Below are 23,289 nucleotides of genomic sequence, written 5' to 3' on the forward strand. Positions count from 1 at the left end.
AAAGAGCACCATGACAATACATTTAATTATATTTATTAATTAAATTGAAAATCAAAATACAACTGCACAATTTTTAATTTAATTAATAAATCCAAAATTCAGTCTAATCAAAGTGCATAGACAATGGTTCCATTTAAAATCTTTCAACTTCAATAATAAGATTAAATGCTTTTAAACTCTTTCAACTTCAATAATAAGATAAATGCTTTTAAAAAATATTACCTTTTGAGATACTTCAACCAATCTTGTCATATGAAGGATGCTACAAGATTCTTAAACTGACCTATGGCCTTGTGGGAAAAAGGCATTTACTGCCTCTCAATATCGCTACATTTAATCCCAACCAGATTAACCAGATTAAAATTTAAAACACATGTTAATTTTTGTGAATGATTTATTATTTTTTTATCAAATGTATGTCATGAATAAATATTGAAAATGTATTTGGTTCAATGACAAAGTCCACGTAATAGGCACCTAAAAACTTGACCCTTCACTCTTCCATTAAGTAGATTTAAAAAAAAACAAAAAAATCAAATATATCATTTTTATATATATACACTACATTCTTCTAATTGTGCTTTTGTCATTTGTTTTGTGAAGTGAGAGCATCATAAATGGTGAATATACTGAAAATCACTTGCTTCTAATTCCAATAGTGCAAAGTAGAAATCATATACCCATTTACTTGTAAGTGTATAGTTAAGTAATTTACAGAATAAAACAATATACCCATTTTCTTGGAAGTGTATAGTTAAGTGGTTTACAGAATAAAACAATGGCATATCTCTAGAAAACATGGAATCGAGTGTGAAAATCTAGTGATAATTTTATAGTCATATTGCTCCCCTGTCTGGATGACTTGATCAAAAAATGCGGTTTAGAGTTGCAGCCAACCTCACACCTCCTTTTGCAAGTTGTTCTTCAATGACAGGCAGACGAGAGAGGAAATAATCATCTGCAATTGAATTTCACTTTCATGGCCTCAACGCTGAAATGGTGTAAAATTTTAACTGGTAAAAACTAGACTAGGGGAGCTTACCCTTCAAAACACTGTCAGCAGGAGCATCTTTGTACGCCCAATTGCAAGCTAGACCAACGCTTTCCATTCCATACCTAATGCCAAAATGACAAGTGCAACAAATCAACCTCCTCGGTAAAAACATATTAGACATGCAAATGAATGGCTAGTTCTGGTTATTGTGGACGGATATCTCAATAAACTGCACTGATTCAAACTTATAACAAGTTTTGATTGATTGTAATATATTACACATCTTTCAAAAAAACCCTTTTTTTGATTAGGTGAACAGGGATTTTGAAAGGACCTAGACCTTTGTAAACTTTTGTAGAGAATGAAAATAACCCTTGTTTAGACCTAAGATAATATATTGTTTAATTGAACTTCTACATCTACTACAGATAGGGATGCTCATTGGTGACTTAACAAAAGACATTTGATGTTAAATTTAAAAAAAAATTCATATCATTTCCATCCTTTAGTTATCTTGTACAAAACAATCTGCTCGTAGTTAAGAAAATTTACACAATAGTAATAGACTAAAGAGTTGATAATTTATAGCAACATTCTTCAGGTCACCCAGTTGAGTTCATTTGAGCATAATGAAATGCAAGTGAAAGAACATGTAGGTTTGTAGGCAAGGTAAATTATTTAAACTTACACCCTGAGTTTTCAGTAAAAAAATATATTATGAGAAAGTTTATCCTTCACTTCACTTCTTTTTTTTTCTGAGAATTTTGAATTTTCTTATAAATCAGCCATGCAAACTTTAATATAATCTCAATTTGCCCTAATTTTTTTTTAAAGATTTTTGGACATTTTTTTTGCTGCAGGGTTTTTAGTTGCATAATTAAATACTGAGCAAATTTTCTTTACAAGATGCACTCAATATATATTATACTATGATTTCTTTGTTTGTAAATGATGCCTAATCAGGTTAAATAAATATCCCCCCACAATTATAAAGTGGTCTTACGGATTTGGGCAAGCAAGCCCTTTTGTGCTGGATTTCTCCCATGTTGACACATCATTTGACCAACTATCCTGTTCCAAAAATGAAGAAAAGAAACGTTACTAAAAAATGCATGCACAAATATTAAATCACTCATGAAAAAGAAAGAAATTACCTCTGCAGCAAAAAGAACTAATGAATTAGAAAATCTACCAAACTAAATCATTTTAATGTTCTGAAATATTACACAGGAATTGCTCAGCACTAACAGATGAAGAGTATTTACTTACATATGACAGACATGATGTATGGATGCTCTCTCCTAGGTTGGGAAAATAATAAAATATTGTCTACCAATTTACAATTATATAGCTAACCATTAAAGTGGTTCAATGTGTACTGGACCATTAGGGTTATGGCATTCTATGTTCATGAACTGTTGTCACGAGGTTATGAGTTTCATTGCAAAATGAAGTGTTCGAGAGCAGATATGGGTGGAATGATCTCATGGTTGACTAAGGTGATTTGGATCATCTTGGAAGTGCCAAAGAGAAAATGCAGACCTTAAACATGAGCACACAAGATTTTGTGACGAATTAGCCTGTTCTTCCTGATGATAAATCATGGAGTTTGATCTAAAAAGTCGTATGAGCAAAAAATCTCACAGTTGAATCTAGAAGCTATATACATTAACACTATAAACTGTGGAAATCATATGACTGCAAATTAGCCTCTTGTCACACACAAAAAATTCATCCTACCCAGACAAATTTGCTTTTTTCACAGCATTTAAGTAAATGTAAACAGACTGTGATGACTTTCAGAACAATCAGAAATCTGAGACAATCAATTTATATTGTTATTGTTTGATATGAAGAAATATAAAACTGATTTTCTGATTTATCAGTTTGCCTTTGTAGATATGAAGATCAACTAATTATATGTATTCTGCCTTTACCGCATGTATCGTACTTCATTTCTTATACAATAATGGGAGGCGGATATATATCTTATGTCTTCATTGGATTGTGCCTCCACAGGGGGTCACAATCCTATGTGGAACCACGTGGTTCCACATAGGGTCGTGACCCCTATGTGGAGCCACGATCCTTCTACACCGGCGAATATACTTTAAACCAAACATAACAATAACTAACTAGTATGTTAGTTTAATACTAAATTAAATTACAAGTATAAAATCGAATTCCTGAGCGCTAAAACAGATTACGATTTTATAGTTACGACTGAGACTAAATTTAACACTCCCTCTTAGTCTTAGGAGTATAGACCTAAACTTTAATTTAGCTCAACACTAATCTCATGATAATTACATCACCTAGGTGTGAAGAATCATCTTGTGATTCTAAGGATATACTCACTTTGATATCCAATTTTAAGTATCAGCTTGTGATACTAAGGATATACTCACTTTGATATCCTTGTTATAAGTATCATCCTGTGATACTAAGGATATACTCACTTTGATATCCTTGTTATAGTATGTGCACTAACATTAATCCGCTTACATAATGTCTACTATAACTTATCATATTACTGATATTCAAATTGTCTGATTTTCAGTTTATATGATCTTCCAAACATTTATAAGATCGTCACCTTACAATGTTAAAATACAAGTGTTCATTAACTAAAGAATCGTCACCCTTTAGGAATGAACACAGGGAAAGGTTACATTCTTCATATACTCAAATATATGACCAAGAAGTTTACATAATTTTAGACATCAATTACATTTTAACCATACCAAGATACCTCCTGAAGTGATCAATTTTCACTCTTGCTAGGGGTTTGGTGAGAATGTCAACTGTCTGATCTCCTGTATTGACATATTCCAGTTTTATTACCTTTCTCTCTGTCATGTCTCTTCCATAGTGATATGGGATCTCAATGTGCTTGGATCTATCATGGAAAACTGGATTCAATGAGAGTTTAATGCAGCTCTGATTGTCACAATGAATGATAGTAGGCTTCAGACTTTCACCAAACAGTCCTACTATCAATTTTCTCAACCATACGGCTTCCTTAGCTGCCATGGATGCAGCTATATATTCAGCTTGTGTGGAGCTCTGAGCTACAGATGATTGTTTTCTACAGATCCAAGATACCATAGCTGATCCTAAGTTGAAACAACATCTTGAAGTGCTCTTCCTGTCTATCACGCTTCCAGCCCAGTCTGAATCAGAGTATCCATGTAGGTTCAATGCAGTGTGTTCATAATGCAGTCCATAGTCCAAGGTACCTTGTAGATATCTCAATATATGCTTCACTGCAACCAAATGTATTTCTTTGGGTTCAACCATGTGTTGGCTAAGTGCATTTACTGCATAGCATATATCAGGTCTGGTATTGACTAGGTACATTAATGATCCAATAATCTGTCTGTATAATGTTGAATCTGCAAATTTGGAATCTGCTATAGCTTCTTTTAGTTTATGTAGGTTTGTTTCCATAGGAGATGACATTGGCTTACAATTCATCATTCCAAATCTGTTCAGAATGTCAATGGTATATTTACATTGATTCAGATAAATACCATCTGGTTTTTGCCATCCTTCTAATCCAAGGAAATAATGGAGTAGACCTAAATCCTTCATCTCAAACTTTGAAGCTAGTTCCTGTTTGCATTTTGCAATGAGATGATCTTTGCCAGTAATTAATAAGTCATCTACATATAATATGAGTATCAACATTTCACCTTTGATTATTTTGAAATATAGATTTGGATCAGCAATGTTCTTTGAGAAACCTATCTCTAATAAGTAACTGTCAATTCTTTCGTACCATGCTCTAGGAGCTTGTTTTAATCCATACAGTGCTTTCTCTAACTTGCATACATGTGTTTTAGCATTATTTACCTCAAATCCCTCAGGTTGCTCTAGATATACTTCTTCTTCAATTGTTCCATTTAAAAATGCAGTTTTTACATCCATTTGATGGACTTTCCATCCTTTAGATGCTGCTATAGCCAGGATTGTTCTGACATAAGTGTATCGTGCAACAGGTGCAAATGTTTCTTCATAGTCAATTCCTTCCTTCTATGAGAAACCTCGAGCAACAAATCTTGCCTTATGTTTTTCTATACTGCCATCAGCAGCATGCTTAATTTTAAAGAGCCATTTAGAAGATACAATTGATTTTCCTTTAGGTCTAGGCACAATTTTCCACACATCATTCTTTAAGATAGATTGATATTCCTCTACGATGGCATCCTTCCATACTTGTTGTTTAAGAGCCTCTTCGGCACTTGAAGGTTCAACATTTATGAGTTCTGTCATTAGAGTAACATAGCTAGAAAAGTTTGAAGGTCTTTTGCTTTCTCTAACTGTTCCTCTAGGTGCTGCAAAGGATTCTGCTTCCTGTACTGTTTTAGTGGCCCATAGTGGTCTCTTCTTGGGATTCTCTGTTGTAGTGTTCTCAAGTTCCAAGGTGTTATCCTCAGGATGCTCCCTCTGAGTTTCAGAAAGAGAATCTTCTTCCAAATTAATGGAATTAGTTGGGATTTCAAGTGTGATGGAACTCCTTGTTTTGTTAATAGCTATATCTTCCTCAAATATGACATCTCTGCTTAATTCTATTTGTCTTTGACCAGGGATGAATATTCGGTAGGCTTTAGATGTTTCACTATATCCTACAAAAATCCCGATCTGTCCAGTAGGTTCTAATTTAGTTCTTTTCTCCTTAGGTACATGAATATAAACAGGACATCCAAATATTTTGAGATGGCTAATATCAGGTTTAATTCCAGTAAAGACTTCTTCAGGAGTTTTGTCACCAATATGAGAGTGAGGACATCTATTTTGAATGTATACAACGGTATTAGTGGCTTCTCCCCAAACCGCAGTTTCTAGGTTTTGATCTAACAACATAGCTCTTGCCGCTTCTACTATTGTTCTATTTTTTCTTTCAGCAACCCCGTTTTGTTGAGGATTGTAAGGTACAGTGAACTCCCTCTTAATCCCAGCATGAAAGATCCCTGATGGATCCCCTTGCTGATCTACTGTAATTTTTAAATTAATAAACTATATTTCCCTGTGTTTCCTTTGATGGTTTTAGAGAATAGACAGAAGTTGCAGAAGGTTTGTTTATTTTTGTGTTTTTGATAGTTTTTCAGCAAGTAATAATTGAAGAACAAGTACATGAAAAGAGTACTGGAAATAAATGTTCATACACAGCCAAATCAGAATCGTACCAAGCAGATTTCTGATTATTTAAATCAAATAATTATCCAGATAGTGATTCCAAACAATTCCAGGAAGATTATAATAACAATGAGTCCAACCTGGATGAAGAGTGAATACTGTAATCAAGAAGGAGGCTGCGGCAAACATACAAAGCTCTTACATAGCTCCACGTGGGAAGAGAAATGGCTGCAAAGTATAGCCATACGGCTGTTAGGTGACGCCAAGCTGGAAACCCCAATCTCCATGCTGAACCCTAACTCTGTCCACTGAATCCTCCAGAAAAGATGTCGTACCAACTCTAAGGCACTGAAAACTGAATGCAAGAACCAAATAACCATTGTGCTGGGGGCTACATCCCAGACAAGCAAGACCCTGGGGTTTTCGTCCCAGATGCTGAATCACTCTCCAGAGCAAATTCTCCAAATCAAAGATAAAATGTGTAAAAAGATGGATGATAATTAGGTTACCATCTCCTTATAACTCCTCCCCTCTAGCTCGAACCCTAAAAGAGTATGAAAAGTGCGCTTAGGCTTATAAAGTCTTATTTCTCATTTTTAGTTGCCAAGTATAGAGAAAACGCCACTTTTTTAATATAAAAGAATTCCGTTCATCAAAAGGGTCCCTGACAAATGGGAAACATTTAGAAAAGTTCAAGACCTTTCCAACGAGCTATAACACATGGGCATATGCATCCAGATGAAGCCAAAAACCCCTTATTACTCCAAAATGGCTATAAACATAGCCTTATTTAATTAATTAAACGCTAACTTAGGAAATATTTAAATATATTAAAAAAAAACCCAAATAGCTACATAAGGCTCAAATGACTCCAAAAGCCTGAAACGAAACCTGTCACCTTTCTGTGACTGATGTTGGAAATCATGGATCAACTGGCAGTCTCATCCCTAAAATCTAGGGATGCTCCTAGAAACTAGGAAACACACCCAAATCTCTTGAAACTGAAACCAAGGAATGGTCTCATGGAACCCCAACCCTGGATGCTATCACAACCTCCTAAAAAGTAGCAACTGCCTCCTAAAATGTAGGAACTGCTTCCTAAAATCAAGGAAATGCTCCAAACTAGTCTACTACTACCAAAAACACCAAATCCAAACACTGAATATCCTGACTGAGTCTCTATCCACCATTGCCAGCCTACAAGACTCCATAATAGGCTAACTCACATGTCTCTGTTGTCCACTCGAGAAAGGGGACATGACAATCCTCCCCTCTCGGAGTTGCTTGCCCACAAGCAACTGAAACACCAATCCTCCACCATCCCAAATAAGATGTAAACAAATCATTGCATGTAACTGCTGCTCATCTCTGATATAAACAACATGCAATACCTCGGTCTGGAATGGCTCCTCAAAACTCTGAAGAACTTGTGCTGTCAAATCAACACTGCTTGGGTCCCAGAGCGAAGCATAGCTCCCACTGAATACCTCAAGTGAGCAATGGAAAACTATATCATCTCCATAGATCAAATATCCATAAATGCCAAGACCACTAGTGTGTCTGTGATCACCAACATGCATAACATCCATCATAATATCCAATGAATGCCAATCCATGGAAGACCCTCTGTGATCTGACCCCATCTGACACAAGTGACACACAACTGCCACACACTGCTGCTGATGTGCCGAAAGATCTAATGCCAACTCACTAGACAATATATAATACTGACTAAAATCATCACTGTCCAGGCTGGCCTCTAAAAATATGTAATCACCAACCAGCAATGAAACAATCACCCTGTCTAGAGAATCAGGTGAAACTGCCACATCAATTGGCTCAAAGTACTCACTAGGAGTAACATCACATAACTCATCCACGTCAGCTATCTGATGACAATCAACCTATGGATCAATTGTCGTCCCACTCTGCTCGACAAACTGAGATGGATAGTGGGTAAACTCCAGCTCCATCCTCGTGATATTCCGAACATACCGTCCAAGTGTCAACAACCACTGTACACCCACGACTACATCTATACATCTGAAGTGAAGCAACCCATGTAGGATCCACGAAAGAAAGGTACTACACGTCTATACCATGATCCCACACAAACCACCTATAGGACATAAACTGCTCCTGTTGCTCTCCTCTGATATAAGTGCCATACAATCTTAATATCTGGAGCAACATACTATAATCCCTATAAGATGCTGTATCAAATGAATCAACACCTGGATCCCAAATAAAACTAAATCCACATCCATCTGTCATGAAGAGAGAATGATAGTAAAGGCATCCTCGATACCGTGTCTCTCTACAGCCATTGTGAAACTCTCACACCTGTGATAACCATCCACAACAACACACTTGCTAATCCATGCATCATCCTTCCCCCATGATCCTGAATGAAGTCTTTGTGTCAAGGAGATGAAAAACTCTGACGGTCGCTACTCATCATAACGGTGGATTGTTTGCTGATCCCGCAAACAATCCATCCCAAACTGCTGGATCAGGTGCCTGCAATCAATAACTCTATCCTCAGAAGATGGGAGAGCACTATCGCAACACGAATAGTATAAGTCCCGAACCAACTCACTTCTGTGAGCCATCCAATCATCTACAATCGGACTAAAAGAGAAATGAAGTGCACTCCTCACGAGGTAATCTAAATGGACTCTCGTAGGCTCACTCAATGGCTCTGTGTCATAATCTTGTCCATCAAACTCATTATCATTCCCACTGCTCTCAAACCATGAATCCGAAGACAACTCATATGTCTGAGATCCAAAATCCATAATACACCTCAACTGAGCACCGTGGCTCTGCAGTGAAACATACTGGTTTCCCTCGTCAGCTATAAGAGGTGTAAAAGAAGATTTGCTTTCCAGAGAAGGAAACAAGTCAATAGGAGTATCATACTCCCAACCAGCTGACAATCTGCTAGTCGCCTATGAAAACAATGATGGAGTAATATCGTGAGTCAAATCACAACTCTCTGGTGAATCTCGCAGTGTCACAGTAGAACACTGTATTGTATCTGTCGTTGATGATGTCTGTGCCACTCTCAACCTATCAGAAAGCTCCTCCAATCTGGAATTCGCTTCCTGAAGGGACAACTGGGTATCCTCCCATGCAACAACAGTCACCTCAAGCTCCTGAGAGAGGATATCAACTTCCTCCTCTTCCCTCAACAAAGCACCATAACTAATAAAATCCCTCTGAAGGAGATAATCTCGGTCAGCCACTAACTATAAATACTCATGCTTCAGTATCCCAATGGCTCCATAAAGAGCATGAAACTCTGGTAAGGAAAAATTACTGCTGCCCTGCTCATCAATCATGAGGGTTCTCCAACTATGTGTAGCCAACAACTGGCGAGCGACATCGAAATGCTCAATAACTGTGTCTATACACTTGTCATCAACCTTGAGTTGTCCAATCAGGTGATGAGGAGTCCGAGAATGTTGGCTCTCCTGTAACTGTACAAACTCAAAATCTACATTGTGGAAAGAAGTTGTATCTGTATCCTGTACCTCTCTATAGTCAACATCATGTATGCACTCGGCCATGGATACAACCTCATCCAAAGTACTGCTGCTCTGTGCCTCTGAGAACACCACATCTGTCAATGATGATACTGCTGAAAATGCATTGTCATCACTCTCTTCTGCATCCCATGTGTCCGCACAACCCACTGGCTCACGATCCTGGGGTCCAGTGCTACTAAGAGAACATACTGGGCTGGATTCTAAGGTCTGATCTATAAAATCAGAATCATCATGATATGAGTTCTCAACATTCCAAGTGTCATTGGTACCCGAATTTTGAATACCTTCATGTGACAGCCCATTGGCACCATCTTGTACAAGTGTAGACATTGATACCTCAAGCTGATGCAAAGGTACCTCACTGCTGTCATAAAAATCAGAATTGCTAGCCTCTAAATCAGTTGCCTCTTGGGAAATCCCCTACACGGAAGGTGAGGACAATTCATTATCCAAAGCTGTCCTAATGTCTCCTTGAGTTGAATCCACATGTCTAACAAAACCATCACATAAATTCTTGTCCCACTCATCGGAACTTGAGGGCACCAAAACATTCTTATGTAGAAGTATATTACCCCTAAATGAAAGTTCTCTGTCCATTCCTGATTCCTGCACCCTTGATTCTTCTTTCCTTCTTTGCCACTGATCTGAACTTGTAGCTACCAAGTTATCTTCGTCTGCTCCGGGTACACCGATAAATTGTGTGAAGGAAATAAGCTCACGTATCATCTTAGGAAGAGAACAATACTGATGATAGCTGTTCATAACTGTATCATTAAATATCTTGGCAGGAGACCTTCTCCTTGTACTTGTTGAAGGAGTTGTACCCTTAGACTGTCTGGAACTCCTTGAAGGTGTTTGTTCAGATTCTTTCCTTGCTTGTTTATTTCTAAACAACCCTGTCATGATGTCCAATTTGATTTTCAACCAAACTAAACTCAAATCTGAATTAGAACTCTTGATCTTCACCCAACAGGCTGGCAAGATCAAAGCTCTGATACCACTGAAAGATCCCTGATGGATCCCCTTGCTGATCTGCTGTAGTTTTTAAATTAATAAACTATATTTCCCTGTGTTTCCTTTGATGGTTTTAGAGAATATTCAGAAGTTGCAGAAGGTTTGTTTATTTTTGTGTCTTTGATAGTTTCTCAGCAAGTAATAATTGAAGAACAAGTACATGAAAAGAGTACTGGAAATAAATGTTCATACATAGCCAAATCAGAATCGTACCAAGCAGATTTTTGATTATTTAAATCAAATAATTATCCAGATAGTGATTCCAAACAATTCCAGGAAGATTATAATAACAATGAGTCCAACCTGGATGAAGAGTGAATACTATAATCAAGAAGGAGGCTGCGGCAAACATCCAAAGCTCTTACATAGCTCCACGTGGGAAGAGAAATGGCTGCAAAGTACAGCCGTACGACTGTTAGGTGACGCTACAACCGTACGGCTGTTAGGTGACGCCAAGCTAGAAACCCCAATCTCCATGCTGAACCCTAACTCTGTCCACTGAATCCTCCAAAAAAGATGTCGTACCAACTCTAAGGCACTAAAAACTGAATGCAAGAACCAAATAACCACTGTGCTGGGGGCTACGTCCCAGGCAGGCAAGACCTTGGGGTTTTCGTCCCAGATGTTGAATCACTCTCCAAAGCAAATTCTCCAAATCAAAGATGAAATGTGTAAAAGGATGGATGATAATTAGGTTACCATCTCCTTATAACTCCTCCCCTCTAGCTCGAACCCTAAAAGTGTATGAAAAGTGTGCTTAGGCTTATAAAGTCTTATTTCTCATTTTTAGTCGCCAAGTATAGAGAAAACGCCACTTTTTTAATATAAAAGAATTCCGTTCATCAAAAGGTCCCTGATGTTATCGCTGTTTTAAAATTGGGTTCTTTCCCCATATTTGGCTATGGTTTTTGAAAAAATTTGTATAAGATGTGGCCCCAAATGCTTCAGCCTTATTCTAAACCTAGAGGGTTTAAGGTTTTTCTAAGTTTTAGGCTTTATCTTTTGTGTTAGGTCCCCTGGTTTCTATTCCGACGTTACTTTATTTCACTTAAGTCATGGGTCGAGGGGTCGTAAGAAGTGTCCCCCCTTGCTATTTACCTAGGCGGTCATGTTTATTATTTGAAAATTTTCGCCTTTTATTATTTCCTTCTAAAGTGCCGGGCCCAGTAAACACTGATCAACTTGGGGAAAGATCCGACGGTTGGCGCTATTTCGCAAAGGCTAAGTGCTCACATTTTAAGGCTGCGAAATAGCGAGGATTAATATCGGCCGTCCATGTGTCATGCGGAGGAAGTGAAGGTTGCGGCTGTCAAGAAGGTGGGGCCCCCTCTACGTGGTCTTCTCTGGCGTATTGGAGTGCAGCACGTGGCACAGGCCGCCACAGTCAACATTTTAAGATTAAGGATCAAAGTGGGCCCCAAAGATGAGTCAGCTCACAGGTGGAGGTGACCTGGCAGGGATAACTCTTACAATTCATTGAGACCCCGTGGCTCCTTCCAGCGAATGGAAAGTCGACAGGTCAGCTTCGAAGATGACAGGGCGCTAGGTGTCCATGATGTGTCCGTGGGCCCACCTCTTCTGAAAGCTCCTAGCAGGGTTTAAATGCTGAGCAACTTGAGAAAGGATCTGATGGTCAGCGCTATTTCGCAAAGGTTAAGTGCTTGCCCTTTAAGGCTGCGAAATAGCGAGGATTAATATCAGCCGTCCATCTGTCACGACAGGGTAAGTGGAAGGCATAGTTGTCAGTGATAACTGGAGCCCCGTGGCTTTCTTTTGGCGTATTATAAGGTAACACGTGGCACAGGCCGCCACAGTCAGCAGGACAAGAACGCCAGGTGTCCATGATGTGTCCGTGGGCCCACCTCTTCTGAAAGCTCCTAGCAGGGCTTAAATGCCGCGCAAGTCGAGATAAGATCTAACGGCTCGCGCTATTTCGCAAGGGTAAGATGCTCACATTTTAAGGCTGCGAAATAGCGAAAGTTAACCTGGACCGTCCACATGTCTTGATGACACGCAGTCTAAAAGGCAGCTGTGGGTCCCTATAGTGTATGTTCGACAAATGAAAAGTTGACAGGTCAGCTTCGAAGGTGACAAGAAAGCCAAGTGTCTATGGCGTTTCAGTGGGCCCACCATTTCTGAGGTAAACCTGTCGAGACTGAGGTGGGGCCCCCATGGTTCTTCTTCCGGCAAATGACATAATGACAAATCAGCACAGTGGATGACTAGATGCTAGATGTCACTGATGACTCAGCGGGCCCACCATTCCTGAGGACCTGTTCGAAGGATTAAAAGGTGATTAACTTGAAAGATAATCCAACGGCCCGCGCTATTTCGCAAGGGTTAAGTGCTCACCCTTTAAGGCTGCGAAATAGCGAGAATGAATATCAGCCGTCCACGTGTCGTGATGATGACATGGCAAAAAGAGAAAAGCACGGGCCCGCTGCAGTATAAAGGGCGACATTCAGCCAGTATCAAAATAGAATGCGAGGGGATTTTCTAAGCCAATGGTCAGATGCCGCGTGGTATTATGTAGCCAATAAAAGATAGGACTTAGACTAAGGACAAAGCCGTCAAAATGAAATTCACAGAGAGACACTTGCAGAAAGACTGCGGCCCGTTGGAGCTAAAATATGAATTCTCGTATGAATTCGATTTTGAAGGGACGGTCGAAGCATGCGGAATCAATGTTACAGTTAAGGCCCAGAGTACAAGCATTTGATTTCCTAACAACCAAGTAAGGATACTTCTTAAAAGGATTTTTGCAGAGGAGGCAAACGCAGAGTTATCTTTTACAAACACAGAGAAGGCGAATTGGTTGCAGAGCGAATTTCTTCGAGCAAGCATCAGGTTTTTTTCTTATTTTGCAGCCGTTCTTGTGTTGTAATGCGTGAAACTGTTCTTGTATAACAGAAATAGTTTCAGAAGTGATATTTATCTGGTTGTATTGAAAATGGCTCCTAAAAGGGAATTCTCTGGTAAAGTTGATTATCTTGAAAGAAGTGTGTGTGATGACTTCTTAGAGCAGTTGACGCTGTCAACCAACCAGGCATCTAAGGCCAAAGAATTAATACCCAGGGCTCCACGACTGAGAATTGGAGAAGGATTGTATGATAAGGGTAATTGGTTAAGAGACCCACAGGTTGGGCTGTCTGGGTTGGGATTATTTAAAATCGGTTTCGGAATGAGGAATTCTCCTGCTCCTCAAAATAGCATTTGGGAATTAGATGTTGGGAAATTGGTAGTCCCAGGGGTGTTCATGGATACAGATTTGTTAACCCAGATGGCATTAAATTATGATTCAGTTACCAGGTGTATCCGGGATGTGAATGGAAAAACCCTCGTGGAGATAAATGCAGAAGAGCTGAGAAAAGCGTTTGGGCTTAGTGAGTTTACCAATTTCTTGGAGCATATAAACTTCACACAATTAACTCAGGTATACAGGGCACAGAGGACTCATCTCAGGAATGGGCCTCTCAAAGAACTTTTTCTGAAAGTGGGAGGGTTAACAGTTGTAGGGCCCAATACACAAGAACCCTTTTCACTAAGTATGTTTACCTTAAGGGCAAAAGGGATGTACTGGGCACTTTGCCAAGTTCTAGGAGAGGATGCTGAATCTAATGTACCAAATCATTATCTGTTAATGATTGTTCAAATTCTGAATCCTTCTCTTGCTATTACATTTGATTATGCCTCCTATATTGCTGATGCTATCCATGGAGGACTGATGGGGATAAAGAATGGGAAGGTGGATAGGCCATTTGGGTGGTATTCATTATTGATGCACCTCTTCCTCTTCAAAGGTGGAGATTATTTTGCCAGTGGAATGGATCTGGTAAAAGAAAAGGAGGGAGAGAAGATGCCGGTACAATTATGGAGTACCGTATTGTCATGGGATAGAGAGGATGCAAGTTTTCTAAAGTTTGATAAATACTTTGCATCCAAAATAAGGACTCTTCTTTGCTCTGACAATCCACGAGTCCCCAAGATTCTTCTGGAATTCTTAAGACCAAAAGAATTCGCAGAGAATGTCAAGATTGTTCATAACTGGGGTGATATGTATTTGTATCCAGTGTCCACAGTGTTTAGGGTTTTTGGTTTCAGAGGCACCCCATTTTTGTTACCATACCAGGTCCCCCTCAAAGTGGGAATAGCTGAAATTCTCAGACAAATTGGTGACTTGCAAGAGGCAGAGTTAACAGGCCGAGGTAAAGGGACTATTTTCCCTACAGCTACAGTAGCCCACCAATTTGTAATCACCAAGGGCGGCTGGAAATGTTTTGAGGATTTCCTCAAACCCTACCATTTGTCCACTGCAGTGTCAAGATGTGCTGATCCGGAGGACTTCTACAATGGTGTATTCCGGAAGAAGGTAGCATGCAGAGGTAGGCCCCACCAATTCCACTTTCCTGAAGACCTCATCAGGAATGAATTTGATTTGGATGAACAGGAGTTGAGAAAGGAAAAATGGGTAGCTTACAAGAAGGCCCTGGATTTTGTGCATCAATTTGATGCTAGCTATGACCCATTGTCTAGCTTCTTCCCATTGGAAGAAAAGATAAAATTTTTGATTATTTGTTTTGAGGATGTGATGCAGACAATAAAGGAGAAAAGGGGAGTTGTAATTAAAAACAACCCTGAGAAAGCAAGAATGATTTTGGGGAAATCAGCTCCTATTAAAGCCATCCCTCCTGGTGATTACACCCTGCATAAGAAAGCAGGTTATAGTGTGTTGGTGTCTGCAAGAGGGGAACCCTCTTCATCTAAAGGGAAGAGGAAAGCACATGAAGTCATTGACATCCAAGACAGCCCAAAGAAGCAGAGGGTGGGGAAGGAAGTGCAATCAGATACACCCTTATATTCCCCATCCCAATCCCCTCTCCACATTGGAGATGAACAAGCAGCAACTAAATACCTCTCTCAGTTGGGTAGTTTGGGGGAGATTGCGTATACATATGATGAAGTGGAAGAGGGGATGCCAGAAGAACCCACTGAAGCACAAATGGACATCACCTCGACTGAACTTAAAGGCCAAGAGTGGGATCCTGAGATAAAGAAGGCCACTAGTGCTTTTCTAGCCGATGATAGTTTTGTAACATCTGAAGCATTCATGCAGTTTATATGGAAACAACATATAGATAAATATAATGCTAGATGTGAAACAAGAAAGGCAGAACAATTAAATAAAGATCCAGCCTTGGTGGAGGAAGAAATAAAACAGGAGATGATGGAAGAATTCAAAACCATCACTTCTGAACAGGGGAGAGATTTAGTAGCACAAGCTGGAGTGCTCATTTTGCCAGAATGGAATATTGCTGATGCTCTGGTGCTGGATGCAGTGAGGAAAGAAACCAAACCCATGGAAGGGGTTACATTCAGTAAAGACAATGCTGCTCTAGTCATGTGGTCCCTTAAGAGAAATGAGGACAAGAAGGGTAAAGACACCACAGGGACAAGTCACATTGGCGGATTGATGGTCAGGAGAGTAGAAAGCACAGGGGTAGTAGAGGCTGCTAGCACGGTGTTGGAGACTGCCAAATTTAGTGTTGCAGTAGCTGAGAAGGATGCTAAAGAAAAGGAGGCTCTCCAGCTCAAATTGGAAACAGTCTTGAAGGCTTATGACAGTGCCAAGGAGGAAATAAGAGGCAAGGAGAGTATTATTGCCAGATTGCAGAGCCAATTAGCAGGACAACGTCAACAAGGTGAATCTTCAACATTAATGATCACCTCTTCTCCTGCAAGACCTCCACCTACTAGTCCCATTATTGAGCTTCCACCATCTCCTGCACCTTCCAGCTCTCAGATGATAGAGATAACTCCCCAAGAATTGGAGAGTCTTAAGCAAACTCAGGCCTATTATGCAGGGAAGTATGAAGAAAAGATCAAGGCCACAGTCTCCAGTTTTGCAGACACTATAAATGCTTCACTCCTTCACAATAGTGTAGGAAAAGTCATGGAGATATGGACTGAGTTGATAAGAGATAAAGTCATATTGACACCCATTTTTGACAGATGGAGGCCTAGGGAGCAGGATTTAGAGTTCATGTGTGTTTCCTGTGATGAGGCAAGAGCTAACCCTATTATCAAATCCACTTCTGATATTACTAAGAGTTTATTGCAATTGGTGACAGAGGTGGATAATGTGGAAAGAAGGGTTAAATTGCTTAAAAAGGAATACACTGATCAGGTGTGTGAATTACTCCCAGGAATTTTTGCTAATCCAGATCAACTGAAAGACAAACAGATATGGCTCAATGAGATAAATGTTAAATTGTCAGCAAGGGTCAAGGGAATTATTGATCTGGATGACACCTCATTTTTTGTTATAACCATACAGGAAATAGAGAGAATTAAATCACACTACAGTTTTCTTAACTCAGAAGTCAACAAACTGAGGAATTCTTGGAAAGGGTTGACTAAGGTTAAAAGTGATGTGATTAATTTTGTATGGCCGACCGAGGAGACGTATGGTGAGTTGGGAATTAAATATTCCACTCGAGATCCGGAGCAATTAGAGAACGTCCCTGAAAAGCCAGAGGAGGTTGCAACTGAATAACCTGTCCAACAGACTGCTAAAGAAGCTGAAAAGAGCGCATAACTGAAATTGTAACTTCTTCAATTTTTGAAGTAATTGTAACAAACTTTCCTCAAAGAAGTCCGAAGCTTTGTGCATCCATATTGTTATAAATGGATACCAGGACTAGAGAGAAAGGGATCACGCAATTTTTGTAAGAAAACGCTGCAGAAATGTTATCTGAGCTTTTCCAAAGTTTAATGGAGAATCAGACTCTTGTAAAATCTTTTTTCAAATGAATATCAATATACAGACCATCAGTTTTGAGTAAAGCTCTGTGTCGTCTTCAAATTTGTCCTTGATCGTATTTACTCTTTCATTCAGAATAATCTAGGATTTTTCTGTTTGAATGGAATTGTAAAGCAATCTCAGTATGGGTGTTTTTAGCATTTCTCTTTAGGAGGGAAATTAAACAGGCATGACCACTCTACCAGTAGATACTTCGGGATGAACTTTGAATTTTGAGGATCCCAGCTTATTTTGAGGTGATTAAATTCTTGTTGATGTTAGGCATTTACAGGGATAAATGGAGACCAAGTTGATGGGAAGTATAGAGATGTTTTATTTCAGGAGTTTTATTCGAGTTTGAGTGACTCTGTAGCCTTGGATAAAGCACTGGTACTAATCGAAGCTGTTTATTGCATGCTTTGTTGATCAAATATACTGAAGTTGAATATTGTTTCATTCTTTGCTTTCAGTTGTTTTTTTTTTAAGGTGAATAAACTCACTGGTTTTCTGGACTGGTTTGCTGTGGGTTTGTTGCTTAAGAGTGTGAATTTAATTCACAAAGGGTATACCCGCCTGGGCTTAGGGAAGAGCCCGAAGTGTAGAAGGTCTAAACAAACCTTGTCATATGTTGTCTCTGAAATCCTTTTATCCTTGATGTCTTCTTGGCACTCATTTTAGATTATATTATTAAAGGCATTGAAGGGTAATCAGATTTTGAGAACAACACCTGACAAATGGGAAACATTTAGAAAAGTTCAAGACCTTTCCAACGAGCTATAACACATGGGCATATGCATCCAGATGAAGCCAAAAACCCCTTATTACTCCAAAATGGCTATAAACATAGCCTTATTTAATTAATTAAACGCTAACTTAGGAAATATTTAAATATATTAAAAATATAACCCAAATAGCTGCAAAAGGCTCAAATGACTCCAAAAGCCTGAAACGGAACCTGTCACCTTTCTGTGACTGATGTCGGAAATCATGGATCAACTGGCAGTCTCATCCCTAAAATCTAGGGATGCTCCTAGAAACTAGGAAACACACCCAAATCTCTTGAAACTGAAACCAAGGAATGGTCTCATGGAACCCCAACCCTGGACGCTGTCACAACCTCCTAAAAAGTAGGAACTACCTCCTAAAATGTAGGAACTGCTTCCTAAAATCAAGGAAATGAACTAGTCTACTACTGCCAGAAACACCAAATCCAAACACTGAATATCCTGACTGAGTCTCTATCCACCATTGCCAGCCTACAAGACTCCATAATAGGCTAACTCACATGTCTCTGCTGTCCACTCTAGAAAGGGGACATGACACAGCATCTTTACAAAACTCTTTAAACATTTCTGATGTGTATTCCCTACCATTGTCAGTCCTAAGAGTTTTGATTTTCCTACTAGAGTGATTTTCTGTTATAGATTTGAACTCTTTAAATTTCCTAAGAATATCTTCAAATTCTTTACTTTTAAGGAAATAAATCCAAGTTTTCCTAGAAAAATCGTCTACAAAGATTACATAGTATAATGCGTTTCCTAGTGATGGTTCAGACATAGGCCCACATAAGTCAGAGTGAACTAGTTCTAGTACCCCTTTAGTTTTTCTAGAAAGAGCTTTTAGTGTTTTTCCCTAGTGCACATCCTTTACAAACATCTGAATGAATTGGCTTTAGTTTAGGTAGTCCTGTGACTAATTTAGAGCACGAAAATGTAAGTGCCCTAGTCTTCTATGCCAAATTTCTGCTTGATCTATGACTTCATGAAGTAAGGTTTGATTTGGCTCATTACACAATTCATATAGGTGCCCTTGTCTGTAACCAATCACTTGTGCTCTTTTGAAGGTGGCTGTTTTTGGCCATGCCATTACCTTTCCTTCTATGAATGAGACTCTATATCCGTCATCCTCAAGTGCAGAGATAGAGACTAAGTTCCTTTTGATGCCTGGTACAAATAGTACCCCGATGAGTTGGATTGAGATTCTAGACTTCAGTCTGATTGTACATGTCCCGACACCCTTTACAGGATGTGCAGAGTCATCCCCTATCGTTACCTCTTCATTTGATCCCTTTTCCATTGAGTCTAGTAATTCTCTGAATCCGGTAACATGTCTTGATGATCCACTGTCTATCACCCAAGTGTTAGACTTGTTTGAAGCTTGACTTGATAGTGCTGAATATAATACAAACTTCTTAGATTCAAGTTCTGTGTTCCTCTCTACTTTGGCGAATGATGCCTGTTGTTTTACTTTATCAGGACAGTTAAATGACATGTGTCCCTATTGATCACATCTATGACATTGGATTTTTGACATGTCTTTCTTATGAAAGCTTTTCCCATGATGGGATTTTCTCTTCTTCAAGTTTCTCTTCTTGCCTTTCTTACTGGAGTCGGTGTTCAGAATGTGGATGTCCTCATCTTTAGTTTTGTGATTTCCCCCTTTCATTTGCCTTGACTCTTCAAGGAGGCAGTCATCCCTTAGTCGATCAAATTCTGTAAATTTATCCCTTGCATTTATGCCTTGTTTGAATGATTCCCAGGATTTAGGTAATCCATCTAGAGTAATCATTGATAGTTCTTGCTTCTCGACATGATAATCAAGTTTTTGCAGTTGATCTTTGAGTGAACCTATCCTCATGAAGTATGAGTTTATTGTTTCACCTTTATTTATACTTATGTGGTTCAACTGTCTTTTTAGAGCTAGGGTTTTGCTCGGATTGTTTATCTCATACGTCTTTTCAAGGGTTTTGAACATTTCATAAGCGTTGTCATATTTTAATATAAGTGGTATTATGTGATCCGTTACTGCATCTATCACGATTTTTACAGCTTTATCATTTCCTTCATTCCACACAGTTTTCTCAGGTTCTATCATGTCCCCTTTCTAGAGTGGACAGTAGAGACATGTGAGTTAGCCTATTATGGAGTCTTGTAGGCTGGCAATGGTGGATAGAGACTCAGTCAAGATATTCAGTGTTTGGATTTGGTGTTTCTGGCAGTAGTAGACCAGTTTGGAGCATTTCCTTGATTTTAGGAAGCAATTCCTACATTTTAGGAAGCAATTCCTACTTTTTAGGAGGTTGTGACTACGTCCAGGGTTGGGGTTCCATGAGACCATTCCCTGGTTTCAGTTTCAAGAGATTTGGCTGTGTTTCCTAGTTTCTAGGAGTATCCCTAGATTTTAGGGATGAGACTGCCAGTTGATCCATGATTTCCGACATCAGTCACAGACAGGTGACAAGTTCTGTTTCAGGCTTCTGGAGTCATTTGAGCCTTGTGCAACTATTTGGGTTATATTTTTAATATATTTAAATATTTCCTAAGTTAGCGTTTAATTAATTAAATAAGGCTATGTTTATAGCCATTTTGGAGTAATAAGGGGTTTTTGGCTTCATCTGGATGCATATGCCCATGTGTTATAGCTCGTTGGAAAGGTCTTGAACTTTTCTAAATGTTTCCCATTTGTCAGGGACCCTTTTGATGAACGGAATTCTTTTATATTAAAAAAGTGGCGTTTTCTCTATACTTGGCGACTAAAAATGAGAAATAAGACTTTATAAGCCTAAGCGCACTTTTCATACACTTTTAGGGTTCGAGCTAGAGGGGAGGAGTTATAAGGAGATGGTAACATGATTATCATCCATCTTTTTACACATTTCATCTTTGATTTGGAGAATTTGCTCTGGAGAGCGATTCAGCATCTGGGATGAAAACCCCAGGGTCTTGCCTATCTGGGACGTAGCCCCCAGCACAGTGGTTATTTGGTTCTTGCATTCAGTTTTCAGTGCCTTAGAGTTGGTACAACATCTTTTCTGGAGGATTCAGTGGACGAAGTTAGGTTTCAGCATGGAGATTGGGGTTTCCAGCTTGGCGTCACCTAACAGCCATACGGCTGTACTTTGCAGCCATTTATCTTCCCACGTGCAACACTTAGAGGGCTGGAATCTTGCCACAGCTTCATTCCTGGTTTTGTTACTCTCTCAGCATCCAGGTTGGAATTATTCCTAATTGTAATCTTACTGAAATTATTGGAAGTTCGTCTGCAGGTTCGGGCTTGTCTTCTTTTATGAATTTGATTACTTTGTTCTCTTTTAATACTATCATAATTCTGACCTTCCAAGCCACAAAATTTGCTGCTCCTTAGAGTCTGTCCTCGAATCTGATTGTGTTCGCCATTTTAGAAATCTTCGATTTGATATGTCAACTTCGCTTTTAGTCTATTCGGATCTTTAAGTAGTTAGGCTCTGATACCATGTAAATGTAAACAGACTGTGATGACTTTCAGAACAATCAAAATTCTGAGACAATCAATTTATATTGTTATTGTTTGATATGAAGAAATATAAAACTGATTTTCTGATTTATCAGTTTGCCTTTGTAGATATGAAGATCAACTAATTATATGTATTCTGCCTTTACCGCATGTATCGTACTTCATTTCTTATACAATAATGGGAGGCGGATATATATCTTATGTCTTCATTGGATCGTGCCTCCACAGGGGGTCACGATCCTATGTGGAACCACGTGGTTCCACATAGGGTCGTGACCCCTATGTGGAGCCACGATCCTTCTACACCGGCGAATATACTTTAAACCAAACATAACAATAACTAACTAGTATGTTAGTTTAATACTAAATTAAATTGCAAGTATAAAATCGAATTCCTGAGCGCTAAAACAGATTACGATTTTATAGTTACGACTGAGACTAAATTTAACAGTCTATTTAAATACTGCAGCAAAAACACAAATACTGCCTGGGGTAACTGGTGGAAACATCGTAGTGCAGACAGACTGTGGAATGCAAAAGGTTTTGTCAATTGTATTCACTTTTTGGACGTTTGATCGTCCATTTTCCATGTTCAGGAGGCTGAAGAAAGGTCGTACGTTGGTTACAAAAAGTGTGGGAAGTTGGCTCCATTAGAATGGTGGCATTAGTCCATCTCTTGACTGTAACAAGTATAGTTTCAGAGTTTTTATAGTGACATGGGTATTGCAAGTGCATTTTGGAGCTTTTAAAACTTTGTTCTATCAGAATTTCGCTATTGTCACATTGTTAACATCTGTAACATGCTGTTACATTTTGGGAGCTTATAACTCACTATTGCTTGAGTTTTTCGCATTCAGAGGGCTTCTCTAGAGTAAATCTAGTGTGATCTGTTCAATTTTGTGGTGTTTATCATCTGTTCTTCATTGTTGATGATCTTTCCATGTGTTTTCCTTTGATATACATCTGATATGTTATGTTGATAGCCTTTGAAAGTGGTTATAAATATAGTACGTGTGTATCAGATGTTTTGAGTACTAGGAAGAATGTAAATACCTGTTTGATGAGCTAGTTGAAGAATACCTAGTTTAGGATTAATAACTCGCAAAAATAAAATTGACCATTTCAATCCAAAAACAAAATTGAAGAATATCCTTGCTAGTAACCTAAGTTGGCCAGGTGGTGGAGAACTTGAGCGAAATGAATTCTCTAAAGATTAATACTAGCAAAGGTGATGTAGCTTTCATCCAAAAATAAGAACAAAATTGAGCTCTAAAGATCAATTTTTTATTTGCAATTTCTATATAGTTTGACTCTAATCTGACCACTCACTCTGTTTTTGGTGGAAGGATCAATACAAGATCTAGATATATTCATGTGGCTCTTAAAGAGATAAGTATTGAAGTAGTTCAAAATCCTATTGGCCAAGGTGAAATGCAACGCTAGTTAACTGTCATGGGAAGTTTAATTAATATTTGGGTGTCTTTCCATATTGACATTAACCATCTGACCCATAGAGATGG

At 38.9% G+C, this 23,289-nt stretch overlaps 1 protein-coding gene across 1 annotated transcript in view; it reads right to left on the reverse strand.

Moving 5' to 3' along the window:
* Positions 1 to 659: 659 nt before the first annotated feature.
* The window catches only part of LOC131046462 (endonuclease 4), a 33,037-nt gene continuing 10,407 nt past the window's right edge, over positions 660 to 23,289 (reverse strand). The window contains exons 7-9 of the mRNA XM_057980217.2: positions 1,998 to 2,065; positions 1,043 to 1,116; positions 660 to 958 (exon numbers count right to left, since the gene is read on the reverse strand). Of these exons, the coding sequence (XP_057836200.2) occupies positions 867 to 958; positions 1,043 to 1,116; positions 1,998 to 2,065 (234 nt within the window). The 3' untranslated portion in view covers positions 660 to 866. The remainder of the gene's footprint in view (positions 959 to 1,042; positions 1,117 to 1,997; positions 2,066 to 23,289) is intronic.

Source organism: Cryptomeria japonica, chromosome 7, assembly GCF_030272615.1.
Source record: "Cryptomeria japonica chromosome 7, Sugi_1.0, whole genome shotgun sequence".
Lineage (NCBI taxonomy): Eukaryota > Viridiplantae > Streptophyta > Pinopsida > Cupressales > Cupressaceae > Cryptomeria > Cryptomeria japonica.